Source organism: Mustela nigripes, chromosome 1 (genome assembly GCF_022355385.1).
Source record: "Mustela nigripes isolate SB6536 chromosome 1, MUSNIG.SB6536, whole genome shotgun sequence".
In the NCBI taxonomy this organism is placed as follows: Eukaryota; Metazoa; Chordata; class Mammalia; order Carnivora; family Mustelidae; genus Mustela; species Mustela nigripes.
In genome coordinates this window covers 120,924,638-120,939,090 of record NC_081557.1, presented here as the reverse complement: position 1 = coordinate 120,939,090, position 14,453 = coordinate 120,924,638, and the positions used below count along the sequence as shown (strand labels likewise).

Sequence of the window (14,453 nt, the reverse complement as noted above, 5' to 3'; positions counted from 1 at the left end):
GTTATTTTACTTAAAAAAAAAAATTTATGTATTTATTTGACAGAGAGAGAGAGACACAGCAAGAGAGGGAACACAAGCACGGGAGTGGGAGAGGGAGAAGCAGGCCTCCTGCAGAGCAGGAAGCCCAATGAGGGGCTCTATCCCAGGATCCTGGGAACATGACCTGAGCCGAAGGCAGGTACTTAACAACTGAGCCACCCAAGCGCCCCGAGAGAGATAATTTTAAGTTATAAATCAGATCACGTGTCTGCTAAAAAGTCTCCAACAGCTTCCCACATCATTTAGAGTAAAAGGCAAGGGCTTTTGGCCTACAGGGTCTTATATAAACTGCTCTGTCCCTGAACCACCCCACCCCACCTCATCACCTCTCTATTACACATCCCTCACTCAGTGCTCCACTGATGCTGGCTTCATTACTTTCCCTGAACATACAAGGCACCCCCTCACCCCAGGACTTTTGCACTAACCATTCGCTTTACCTGAAATACTCTTCCCCTTGATATCTGCATATCAAACATTAGCTCAAATAACATATTCTCAATAAGGCCTACCCTAACCATGTTTTAAAATTTACCACTGTACTTCTACCTCACTTATTCTCTTGTGTGAATCAAAAGAGTGATAAGGTGAATGACCATGACTTCAGATAAAGAAGATATGGAATAAAAATAGAGTTGTTTGAGATGCCCAAAACTAGATACCAAGATCTAACCAGAGGTCAAATGGGGACGCTGGCCTATAAAAGTGGAGGCAGATAGATGGTATTTATTTATTTTTAAAGATTTTTATTTGACAGAGATCGCAAGTAGGCAGAGAAGTAGGCAGAGAGAGAGGAGGAAGCAGGCTCCCTGCTGAGCAGAGAGCCCGATGCCGAGCTCCATCCCAGGACTCTGGGATCATGACCTGAGCTGAAGGCAGAGGCTTTAACCCACTGAGCCACCCAGGCGGCCCTGGATAGATGGTATTTAAAGCTTTGATACTCTTGGGATCACCTTGGGAAGAGACAAGGATGAGAAGTGAAGCCTGTGCTACACCAATATTTTGAGGTGAGGTGAGGTAGAGGAGGAATCCACCAAAGAGATGGGAAAAAAAATAGAAGAAAAACCAAGTGTGTGGAGGGTCCGGTCATGAAAGACTTTCAAGGAAGCTAACATGTTCTTTGGTACCAGCATGACAATAAGGACAAATACTAGTGAATTTGGTTTGATGGGAAGTCACAAAACTTGGCCAAGACTGTTTCATTGTCACGGTGGGGTCAAAGACCTGGGGTTACCTCAGTTCTAATGGGAAGAAAGGGACTGGAAGCAGCACCTGTTCCTGTCTTTATGTTAATGAAAGGAGTTCTATGTTTCTGGCCCATGAACAAAGATCACGGATGGCTTTCAGGAAAGCGTCTTCCCAAGTCCTGTCTCCAAACTCTGCAAAACTTCGTGCGTGTGCTAGTTTTTCTGGAGTTATCTTCATTGCTTTCATGATGTTTATCGATAATTTGTGCCATTCATCTGAGACTAAGGTGATTAACTGGTGTCAAAGCCTGCCCCTCAGACTGATACTCGATTCCTGTATGGTCTCTTCCAGGCTCTGATTTAGTTTACAACACACTAGGTGGTTAGCCTCAGACGATCGATCTCCCACTCGCCTTTCAGCCCCGCCTCCTTGGACGTGGCGCGTCCAGGGCTCCTCTTTAGAGACCACCTACATTCACACTCCCATCTATGCCTGCTAGCTCAGCTCCTATTCATAAGCATTGTCCGGCCGCTCTGTTATTCAGGTCGAGCTTTCCAACGCCCAAGCCCCAGCTGTCCTTTACCTTCAGCCCATCCCCTGTACCGCCCTTAAACCCCAGCAGAAACCTCCCAGGCGAGCACATTTTCCCCGCCTCCTGCAACTTCGAGAGCAGCCGCTGAGGGGCGGGGCGGGCCTTGGCGCGGGCTGTCTTCGGGGAACAGCTTTACGATACGTTGACCGTCATTTTACGACAGGCTGGGGTTGCTTTGTGGCTGTCAACTTTCCCCGAGGTCCGAGTTGGTAGCTACCCAGCGTGTGACAGCGGTTACTGCCGCGGCGGAGAAATGAAGCAGAAGCGGAAAGGTACCGAAGGGAGGGAGAGGAAGTAGAGGCAAGCAGGGTGATAGGGAAGGAGCGAACACCTAGGCGGTCAGGTGCTGAACGCTGTTTTTCCCGCGGAAATCGTCCGCCTGAGCCAGTCGCCCTGCCACCCTAGGGTCAGTCCCTGTGTCGGCTCCAGCCTCTTGCCTTCTCGTTTTACCTGTTGCGCCTTTTAAACCCAGCCTACCCTTACCGTCTTCCTTTTTGGTAGTCATTTGGTGTCTTTTGCACCGGTGGCAGGAAAAGCTGTATTCCAAGGTGTGTCCTCCAAGGAGTTAACGTGGTCGGTGGATTTAACGTGCTCTCGGGTCTCTTAATTTGCTAAAATTTGTTTTAGGATACATTTCATGTATTTTTTTCAGGTTTTTTTTTTCTTTTTTTTAAGATCTGGGTTTGAAAAAAAAAAAAAGGAAGAGTCTGAGTTCTTGAGTTTTTTGTGGGTCAGCTATGTAGTTTTTTTCGTTTATACTACCTCCTCAGTTACCCTGGAGAAGTTCCATCTTTCGTTTTCAACACGATGGAGTCAAATTTTCAAGTCTTTTCTCACAAGTTCTAAACTTATCTCTGTACACTCATCTGAGCAGTCGGTCTGATCATGATCGATGGCTATTGATAATAATAGCTACTAGTTATTGAGCCTTTGCTAATAATTTTTGAAGTTGGTATCATTTCCACTGTGATGGAAAGTAGAATCATTCCCACGGGAGATTCGAAGAATTAAGTAACTTTCCCATCGCATCCCATCTATATCCCATAGGAAGTAGAACTGATGGTCAGACTGTGTGTGTGCACCCAAAAAACCACAATTTTTTCTTTTAAATCTGTCTTTGATCACTGTGCCTCTGGGCATCCACTACCATTTCTTGGAACAACAGCTCCAGTTGCCCAGGTTATTTTCAGGTGTCTTATGGCATCAAATTACATGCCCCCAGTTAGTCATCTTCTTCCTCTGCCCTGCTCTTCCTCACACTGTCAGGCCAGACAGCTTCACACTCTTCCCTTAATCTATCACTAAGCCCTGCCTCTTGACACAGTTTATTATTCATCATTTAGGCCACCATCCTCCTAAACCACCTTCATCAATAACTAATATTTGAACATACTTTGGCTTTCCTATGTGTTATTTCATTTGGTTCTTGCAGTAGTCTTGTCAAGTGAGTATGTTTTATCCCAATTTGGCAGGCAGGGAAATGGGCGTACAGAAGTCTTTGATCTTCCCATTATCACACAGCCAGTAGGGGTTGGTTGGGATCTAGGGATGGGAGCCTAATGTCCGAGGTTTTTTTACTTAAAATCTTGTGGGGTTTTTTTTTTACATTGTTGCCTTTCAAGGGCCTTTTATTTAGTATCAAATTATGTGTATTCTCTTCACCTTCTGAATTATTTTTATATCATTTTCTTTATTTTATATACTTTTTAAAAACACTACTTTCATCTTTTTACTCCCAAACCTGAAAATATATAATTCTCCACTCCATTTAAATGCCTTTTTCCAGTAGTCAGTGTACCCTGTAATCTGTTTTTTATTGAACCTTATCAGAAAGCCTATATTCTTGTCAGGCGACACTTCTTCACACAAAGATAGGTAATTCCTACACCTGACATTGTTCCTTCTGAATTCCCCTCTGTTTTGCTTGTCCCCTCCTTTCCTTTCTTTAAAGACCCCTGTGCCATTTCCTCCATGAAGCCTTTTCTTACTAATTTGCTTCTCTAGTTAATTTTTTATATACTCAAGAGCTATACATTTGTGGTTTTCAAATCTTTATTTTTATCACCTGAATCCTCTTTTCCTCGCTTCAGTATATTAAAGATGCAAAAGCTGAGCTGCTTTGGTTTAATGAAGAAAGAGACCCTCCTTTTCTTTCCTTTCCTCCCTTTTCCTCTTCTGGCACCACCACCAATCCTATCTCTGTTATATTTTTCTTGAAGCGCCTTTTTGGAACTCTGGAGGGCTGAATTACATGGTTTCGAAAGCATTTAGCCTCTGATTATAGATGGACTTTTTTTTCTCTCAACATTGTATGTGTTAACTTTGTTTCATTAAGTAAGAAGCAGCCTAGTTTAGTGATAAAAGGGTGGAAGTTGTGGAGAAAAACCTGGATTTGAGTCTTAACTATGCCATTTACAATGGCATCTTAACTTACTTTAATTTTTAACATCTGTAAAAGGGGCTAACAACATCTACTTTACAGTGTTGTGAGGTTTCGAATGAGATAAAATAAATGAAGGGGCTCCATAACTGCCAGAGCTTTCTCGTCTATACTTCTCTCTGATGATTCCATCATCTCTGCGCACTAGCTTTCTCTACAGGCCGGCATTATGTTTGGTGGCAGTTCCCAAGCCGTAGTCTCATGGCTTTTATCAGTGGTGGGAAACTGGCATTTTTTTGTCTTGAAGAAAGAGCTCCGCTTGGCCTGACTTGGGTAGGTGCCCATCCTTGAACCAATCTACTGTAATTGGAATGGGGTCATGTAAGAACGTGTCGGCTTCTGCTTGTCTCGTCAGCCTCAGTTGCCAGAAGGTCATGATGGTGAATAGATTATATTTTAGAGATGCATTAAGATCCTTAAGCAAGTACAGAACCAACATCCTTTGTATTACAAGGTAGCATTGCATTGCTTTGTAATATTACTTCTGTGGATACCTGGATTTGAGTTTCAGCCTTGCCACTTGGTGGCATTTTTAATGGAAAAGCAAATATTCCTGTTCTATCTACTGCATTCTGAGAGTTAGGTGAAAGAATGCATCTAAATGTCATTACAATTCTGGAGATAAAGGGAAGCTATTTTAACCACTTTGGTGCTTTCTTGTGCAATTAGGTTCTTTCTCCGCAAGTTTGTCTCTCTTCTTCCCTGTATTTATCGTTCTTACAATGTTTGTGCTTCTAAAGTGAGTTCTTCCCATGTATAGGTGAAGCAAGTTTGTTCTAATTAAAGTTACAAAAGATACATCAAACTGTAAACAGTGGAAGTTTGGTGTTTTTTTGTAAATTTGAGCTGTTCATCTGGGATGGTTGGAATTATTTTGGGAGGAAAAAATAAATACAAAAAACTTTACTGGGTAAAATGAATTTTTATATTGTTAAATATTATTTTTCTAGGAGATCTCAGCCCTGCTGAGCTGATGATGCTGACTATAGGAGACGTTATTAAACAACTAATTGAAGCCCATGAACAGGGGAAAGACATCGATCTGAATAAGTAAGTTGATTTATAAAACAAAGAAGGCGATCCTGTTCTTAGGTGGTAGATATTTTTATTGAAATTATAAATACTACTTGTTTTCTTTCTCACATTTTAAATTTAAATAAGAACTTAGCTTTCTGCTCTGCCCTGTCTCTCATTTATGGCAAAATTCTCTCATAGCCTAATAACACAAATAGCTTCTAATATTCATTGGGCACTTACTATGTCCCAATCACTGTTAGTAGTTTATTATATTAGTTCAGTTGGTCCTCTCAAAAACTGTGGGAGTTAGGTACTTACGTAACTGTCATTTGACAGTTGGATAATCTGAGACAGAGGAAGGTTAAATAATTTGCCTAAAAGTAAAGAACTAGTAATTGGCAGAACTGGGATTTGGAATTAGATCGTCTGTTCGTCTTAGAGCCCGTGTTATCTTCTGTGCTACATCACTTCACATCCTTGTTCCCTTCCTACTATCTCAGAAGAAGCATTAACTCTCTCAAGAAGACCCTGCCTTTGGGATATCCTTGATCTAATACAACCCTTTCCTACTTTATAGCCTCTATGACCTGTTCATCTGTAGTTTTGACTTTGCTACATTCTCAGTTAAGAGTAGTCTTTCATCTCTACATCTTTTGTTTTCATTAGATATTCACTATGTAGATCTGCTATAATGAAAGGGTTTTCAAGACTGTTTCCTGTTGTGTGAGATACTGCAGTGTTTTATCACTTCTTGGAATATTGCACTTAATAAATTTTTGCTAAAAGAATAAATAAGTTACTTAACTGTCTTTTTTTTCCTTTTTTTTTTTTTTTTAAAGATTTTACTTATTTATTTGGCAGAGAGAGAGACAGCAAGAGGGGGAATACAAGCAGGAGGAGTGGGAGAGGGAGAAGCAGGCTTCCTGCTGAGCAGAGAGCCCCAAGCAAGGCTCAGTCCCAGGGTCCTGGGATCATGACCTGAGCCAAAGGCAGATGCTTAACCCACTAAGCCACCCAGGTGCCCCTTAACTATCCTTTCTTGACTGTGGAGTTATATGTTACTGATTTTTCTATCCTGTCCTTAGAAGTTGCTTTTCTCTCATTGTTGGCTATACCGCTAATTATACAAAAGTCTTTTATTTCTAGAGAACATTTCTACCTCTTGTATATTTTTGTCAATCTCTTTAATTTAGTATATCTATAGTTTATGTTAACATCTTCCTGAAAACCAGCCTCTCTGCAGATGTCCTCTTTGCTTAATTGTGTTAACCTTTACCCAGGCTTGAAACTCTAGTGTCCTCTTCAAATTGTTTTTGTTAGATCCAATTAGTATTTAAATTTTGCTTACTCTCTTCTTCTTTATGACTCTCACTTTCATTCCCACTACTAATAATCCATCCCATTTTGAACTTAATTCTGGACTACTGCAGTGGCTTATGCTTTCATCCTCTATCTCTTGCTGGGTTAATTCTTATCTTTTAACTTTTAACTGTACAGCAGTTTTCAGTATGTCCCCAACATTTATGAAATTAAATGCATATTACTCAGCCTATTATGTAAACCTTGTTGGTCTGGCTTCAACTTACCCTACTTTTTAAACTTCTGTAGCTTTATATTGAAAATGTCCTGCTTTCTATCAAGTCTACCATATATCTTAAAATATGTGCATTCCTGTTTTTGTGTCTTCACATAAATCAGCTTGTTTGCTCTCAGTGGCATCTCCATGTCTTCACTGCCTGTCTAAAGCCAGTTCTTCACCTGTTTTCCATGACTGTCTCCCCAGCACACAGTGAGTTCCTCTCTTGAACTCTGGACACATTTATTATTGTATGTGTGTTTTATCACATATATTTTTATCACTTGCACATTTAGCTTTGTGAATGCCCATCTGAAAACATGCAAACATACAAACATAGAGCGTGAAACAACTATGCCTTATACCTTTTGACATACCAAGTACTTAGGTACTTTTTATGAATCATGTACTAAATTAACATCGTTTGAAAATGATGCAAGTACTTCACAATATTTTTAGATGGATTAAAATGAGAAATTAGGGTTTGCTAGCAGCAAAGAAACAAGAAACCAATAAAATAATAGAGAAAAGCAAGGAATTATTGGCTGGGCTGAAGGTTATTTCTAGGAATTAGGGATAAAGTTATAATCGGGAAAGGGTATAGTCTTCTGAAGTGCTGATCATATTCTGTTCCTTGGAGTGCAGTAACATAAGTGTTTGCTTCATAAATGTTAAAGAATGTTTATATGTTTTATGTTCTGTTTTTTATGTATACACTACTTTATATTAGAAAAAATTTTAAAACACTAAGAATATATGTACTTTATTTACTATTCAGTTCTGCTCACCTTTCCTTTAAATTATTTTTTGTTTGTTTGTCTGGTCTAAGACCATGGCTCATAACCAGTCATGATACCCACCCTCCCATCCACCCAGGAGATGTTTCACAATGTCAGGAGACATTTTTAGTTGTTAACAATGGAAAGTAGGGTGCTAGTGGGTAGAGGCTGATGAAGCTGCCAAAAATCCTACAGTGTAATAAACAGTCCCTTACATCAGAATTAATCCCAGATGCTGTAGTGTTGAGGTTGAGGAAAGGGTGGAACCCTTGAAAGCCAGAGCACTTTGTTGAATAAGGCCTACCTTGTGTCACTGTCCTGCCACCCTTCCCTTTAGTCATCTTGTTTTCTTTCTGGTACTCCAGGCTAAGAGAAGAAGTCGTTGATATGATTTCCTGATTTTCTTCTATTTTTCTGATACTCACAAATGTTAAAGCCACTGTTGTCATCGCCTAGGGTGACAGGAGTTGATGATGTCATCTGTAGGTCATTCTTTTGGTAGTTTCAAGTTTATGCCTTGAAATATTATGATTTTGATAATGCTAGGTGCTTTACTTCCAGGGTGAAAACCAGGACAGCTGCCAAATATGGCCTTTCAGCACAGCCCCGCCTGGTGGATATCATCGCTGCTGTCCCACCTCAGTATCGAAAGGTCTTAGTCCCCAAATTAAAGGCAAAACCCATCAGAACTGCCAGTGGGGTGAGTAGTTTGGTTCATGAAATATTGATTGTGTATCTCTTCTGCCAGAAATCCTTGCCTCCATGTAACATCCTAGATTCAGTTTAATAAAATCCATGTATTATGATTTGTGCTGCAGTAGAAACACGTGCAGAATGTTATGAGGTCATGGTGAGGAAAAACACTCATGCTTAAAGGAGTAGATGATATTCTGAAGGCCATAAAGGTATAAATTGAACATGGTGACTATCTCAATATGATAAATATTGTTGGCCATTTTAAGCTCATGGCTTTCGATACAATTGATACTTATAAAAGGTACTTTTATTTTTAAAAGATTTTGTTTGTTTAAGAGAGACGGAGAGAGAGCACATGAGCAAGGGAAGAGGTAGAGGGAGAAGGAGAGAATCGGGCAGACTCTGTGCTGCGTGCAGAGCCCGATACTGGGCCCAATCTCACAGTCACGACCTGAGCTGAAATCACGAGTAGGACTCTCAACAGACTGAGCCACCCAGTCACCCCTTGTACTTTTGAAAGGTAATTAATAGTACAAAGGCATTCTGTATATGGTATTTGTGAAGTGACTGACATCGTGGGAAGCATTATGGAAGTCCAGAGGACAAAGATGTCCCTGAAGTAAAAGAGACTAGGGAAAGCCCAAGAGAAAGCATGGCACTCACTTGACATATAAGCTGAGAAGAGTAGGCTTGAAAAATAATGGGACCAAAGGCACAAGGAACTAAGGCACTAAGAGGTGTTATAAGAGTATGATGTGTGGGGCGCCTGGGTGGCTCAGTAGGTTTAAAGCCTCTGCCTTCTGCTCGGATCATGATCCCATCCCAGAGTCCTGGGATGGAGCCCCGCAACAGGCTCTCTGCTCAGCGGGGAGCCTGCTTCCTCCTCTCTCTCTGCCTGCCTCTCTGCCTGCTTGTCATCTCTCTCTGTCAAATAAATAAATAATAAAATCTTAAAAAAAAAAAAAAAGAGTATGATGTGTGCAGGGAACAGTTAGTATCTCAGATTGACTGGGGTTGATAATTGATTTGAGAAAGCAGTAGAACATTAGGGTAAAGAGTTAGTTTGGGAATGAGCTTGTAAAAGATCTTAAATGTCCTGTAAAGAAGCTGGGTAATAGGAACCTGTTAAAGATATTTGAGGAGAGTGATAAGAACAAAATAGACTTCCAGGAAATTAATTTGGATCCAAGATGTGGAGTAGCTTGCTGCCAAAAAGACCAGTTAGGATACTCTTGGCTTGATCAAGGAGTAAGGTTAAGAGCTAGAATTAGGGTAGGGGCTTTAGGATAAAAAAGATGAGTGTGAAAGATAGGATTTGGACCCTCTTAAAACATGATATCCAGAATTAAATTGTGTATGTGTGGTATGATCATAGAAATTCAATCTGTTATTTGTATAGGAGTATTATACTTGGTAATAACAGTTTATGTTGACTTGTTTGGTAGTCTTATCTCCTGGATTATATTGCGTTTGTGGTTAATTAAACCCTAAAACTTTCATATACAATGTATCACCAATCCTGGTCTCTTCTCCCTGTACTTAAGTGTTTTTTTTTTTATTTATTTGTATCTAGTGTAAAGGTTTCTTTAAGAGAAATTAATACCGTTGAACAACATGGGTTTGAACTGCATGGGTCCACTTACAGGCAGATTTTTTTCCCATAGGTACAGTACTACAGATGTATTTTCTTTCTTTCTTTCTTTCTTTCTTTTTTAAGTTTTTATTTATTTATTTGACAGAGAGAGAGATCACAAGTAGGCAGAGAGAGGAGGGGAAGTAGGCTCCCCGCTGAGCAGAGAGCCCAATGTGGGGCTCGATCCCAGGACCCTGAGACCATGACCTGAGCTGAAGGCAGAGGCTTAACCCACTGAGCCACCCAGGTGCCCCTACAGATGTATTTTCTTTATGATTTTCCTGAAACTTCCTTTTTGTGTAGCTTACTTTATTGTAAGAATATTGTATAATACCTATAGCATGCAAAGTATGTATTAATTGATGGTTTCTGTTACCAGTAAAGCTTCTGATCAACAGTAAGCTATGAAAGTAATTAAGTTTCTGGGTAGTCAAAAGTTATATGTAGATACTCAACTGAGTTGAGTGGTTGTCATCCCTCAACTCCTGCTTGTTCAAAGGTCAACTATATTTTCAAACCCCTTACCTCCCATTTTTCCCCTCAGGGCAAGCACTTTTAACTCTTAGCTGATTTCTTGGTGTCTGCTTCCATATCCCCAGATAACACACTCTGTAGATAAGCCTTGATGTTTCGTTTTTCAGCATTATGTATGAGCTTGCCACTATGGAAGACAAAACCTTATCAAACTTTGAACCTAATAAGCCTGGCTTCCATGACACCATTCTCTCTCTTCTTTTACTCCTACCTCTGATTACTTTGCTTTCTTTAAGGTCTATTCTTGTTCTGCTTGCTTCTAAAAATTGTTGTTTTCTGTGATCCAGGGTCCACTGTTCTTAGTACCATACATGCCTTCTTTGGTGATTACCCATTGACATTTCTAAGTATTGTTATATGCTGACTTCCAGCTCTGACCACTCCTCAAGCTTCAGGCATTTATCGAAGTGCCTGTTAAACATCTCTCTTTTGACTGCCTGTATACCCTCAAGTATAACATAACCAAAACTAACCTCAAACTTGCTCATGCATCTTTTGTCTCCATCCTAGTCCATGGTGCCTCTGTCCATTCAGTTTCCAAAAGATGTGAAATGCATTGTTCATTCCTACCACCAATGGTAGCAATATTTTGGCCTTCATTATTTCTTGTTTAGATTATTTTGGTCTTTTCCTAACTAGTCTGCTTTTTCTTACCTGCACCAAATCCATCTTTGACAGCGTCACAGAGTGAATTATTAAAAATATCAGAAGTACAGGGAGAGGTTAGAAGATGACAGAGTAGGAGGAACCTAGGCTCACCTCATCCCACAAATATAACTAGGTAACTATCAGATCATCCTAAATACTCCAGAAATTGACCTGAATAATTGCAGAACAAACTACACAACTAAAGGTAGAGAAGAGGCCACGCTGAAGAAGGTAGTAAGTGTAGAGATACAGTTTGGGAGAGAAAGATATCATGCCATTGTGGTTGAGAGTGAGCCGCAGTGGCAGAGAAGGGTGAGAGACAGACTAACACTGTCATACCAAGGAAGACACAGGGAAAATGAATCCCCATAGCAATTGGCTTGGCAAGTTAGAGGGGCTGAATTTGGGGAGTTCTTGCTACCAGCGGACATAAAGTCTGGAATTTTAAAGGTCAGTGGGCTTGGCTACGATAGAGCCCAGAGGGCATTGCACTGCTCTTATAAGTTAGGCAAACAACCTATGACATACAGTGTATAAACAGTAATCTGAAGAGCACCTGGAACACACAGTGCAGAGGTTATTTGCTCATCTCAAGAACACATCCCAGAGAAGTAGAGTTCAAGGAGAGACCCTTCCATGAACAAGGAATTAACAGGCACCATTTCCCTCCTGCATCCCTCATATGAGCACACGGCCACCGTGGGAATCAGTGTAGCGCCCACACTTGCTACCTAACTTGCTTATACCAACCTTACTTCAAGTGCCTTTTCTCCTATGGAACTGCTTTTCTCTGTCATGCTTGCCTCAGTCCCAACTTGGCCAGTCCCCTCCCCAGAAGACAGATCCAAAGTCCTGCTTACACTGTGTCTCCTGACTCAGAAGTTTTGTGGAGCCCCTGTTCAGATAGCAGTAGTGACAGGTCTCATTCACAAGCTGACCAGAGCACACGTAGTTAAAATGTACTATATTCAGGTCAGGGCCAAGCACTACTCACAAAAGGCAAAGAGAGCCTTTGAAGATGACTTGCCTAAAGGGTAGATCAGCTAGGATAAAACAGCAAGCATGTGCACCACACATTGGTGACATTCCCAGAAGCGCCAGGCCCTGCGGAGCTGGGTACAGTACACAGTAGTGCAGTACAGGACTTTTTCATAAGGCCATAACCCTCAACAGGAGATATAGCTGACTTTCCTAACACACAGAAACAGGCACAGAGACTTAGAAAGAATAGGACAGAAAAGGAAAGAAAGGAAAAAGATAAGGCTACAGCCAGAGATCTAAGTGAAGCAGATATAAGTAACATGTGAGGACTGAATTAATGACCTATAAGATAAAGTAATGGAAAATAATCAAGCTGAACAAAAGAGAGAAAAAAGAATTATGAAAAATTGGAGTAGAGTTAGGGAACTCAGTGGAACTCAGTGGCTCCATCAAATATAATAACCTTCATATTATAGGTGTCCCAGAAGAGGAAGAGAGATCAAGGGGGGTGGAGAATTTATTTGAGGAAGTCATAACTGAAAACTTATCTAATTTGGGGAAGGAAACAGATATCCACATCCAGGAGCAATGTGAACATCCAATAAAAGCAACAAAAGCAGATCCACCCCAAGATGTAATGTAATTAAAATGGCAAAAAGTAGTGATTAAAAATATATATATATATCTTAAAAGCAGCAGAGGATAAGAAGACAGTTCAAACAAGGGGAAACCCCCCCATAAGGCTATCAGTGGATTTTTCTGCAGAAGACTTGCAAGGCAGAAGAGAGTGGCATAATATATCCAAAGTGCTGAATGGAAAAAATCTTCAGTCAAGAATACTCTATCCAGTAAGGCTATCATTCAAAATAAAAGAGGAGATAAAGAGTTTCCCAGATAGGGGTGCCCAGGTGGCTCAGTTGGTTAAGACTGCCTTCGACTTAGGTCATGATCCTGGAGTCCGTGGATCGAGTCCTGCTTTGGGCTCCTTGATCAGTGGGGAGTCTGCTTCTCTGACCCTTTCTCATACTGTCTCTTACTCTGTCTTTCTCAAATAAATAAAATCTTAACCAAAAAAAAAAAAAAAAAAAAAAAAAAAAAGAGGACTCTTGGAGTGGAAAGGAAGATCAAAAGTGACAATATGAAGGTAGAAAACAACAAAAGCCGTAAAAGTGAATATTTATGTTAAAAATTTGGTTATGTAGAAAATCACAAGATAAAAGGATATAAAATATAACACCATATAGCTAAAACATAGGGAGGAGAGGAGTAAAGAATGGGTTCAAACTCAAACAGCCATCAACTTAATATAGATGGCTATATGCATGCAAACCTAATGGTATCCACAAATCAAAAAATAATAGGTATGCCAAGAATAAAAAGAAAGGAATCCATATATATCACTAAAGAAGACTAGCAAACCATGAAATAGAAAAAGAGAAGAAAGGACCAGAAAAAACATCAGAAACAACCACAAAACAAGGAATAAAGTGGCAATAAATACGTATCTATCAATAATGACTTTGAATATAAATGGACTAAATTCTCCAAAAGACGCAGGGTGACAAAATGAGTTAAAAAACAAGACCCACCTATATGCTGCTTACAGGAAACTCATTCTAGACCAACTGACACCTGCAGACTGAACGTGAGGGGATGGAGGAATATCTCTCATGCAAATGTGTATCAAAAGAAATCCGGAGTAGTGATACTTATATTGGACAAAATAGACTTTTTAAGGGCGCCTGGGTAGCTCAGTGGGTTAAGCCTCTACCTTCGGCTCAGGTCATGATCTTAGGGTCCTGGGATTGAGTCCCAAGTCGGGCTCTCTGCTCAGCAGGGAGCCTGCTCCCTCTTCTCTCTCTGCCTACCTCTCTGCCTACTTGTGATCTCTCTGTCAAATAAATAAATAAAATCCTTTAAAAAAATAGACTTTAAAACAAAGACAGTAATACGAGACAAAGAAGGACACTATATAATAATAAAGGGGACAATCCAACAGAAGATAAAACAATTGTAAATATTTATGCACCCAACATGGGAGCATCCAGATACATTAAACAGTTGATAACAAACATAAATGACAAACCATAGTAATGCAATAATAACAATAATAACACAGGGCTTTTCCAGCCCCCTTAAATTGATGGGCATATCATCCAACCAGAAACAAGGAAATAGTAGCTTTCAATGACACATTGGACTAGATGGGTTTAACAGATATATTCAGAACATTCTATCCTAAGATAGCAGAATACACATTTTCCAGAAAAGATCACATATTAGGCCACCAAAAAGCCTCAGCAAATTCAAGAATATCATACCATGCATCT

At 40.2% G+C, this 14,453-nt stretch overlaps 1 protein-coding gene across 1 annotated transcript in view; it reads left to right on the top strand.

Annotated features, from left to right (window-relative positions):
* Nucleotides 1–1,998: 1,998 nt before the first annotated feature.
* The window catches only part of ELP3 (elongator acetyltransferase complex subunit 3), a 109,423-nt gene continuing 96,968 nt past the window's right edge, over nt 1,999–14,453 (top strand). Inside the window, exons 1-3 of the mRNA XM_059372634.1 lie at nt 1,999–2,091; nt 5,210–5,309; nt 8,193–8,331. Of these exons, the coding sequence (XP_059228617.1) occupies nt 2,073–2,091; nt 5,210–5,309; nt 8,193–8,331 (258 nt within the window). The 5' untranslated portion in view covers nt 1,999–2,072. The remainder of the gene's footprint in view (nt 2,092–5,209; nt 5,310–8,192; nt 8,332–14,453) is intronic.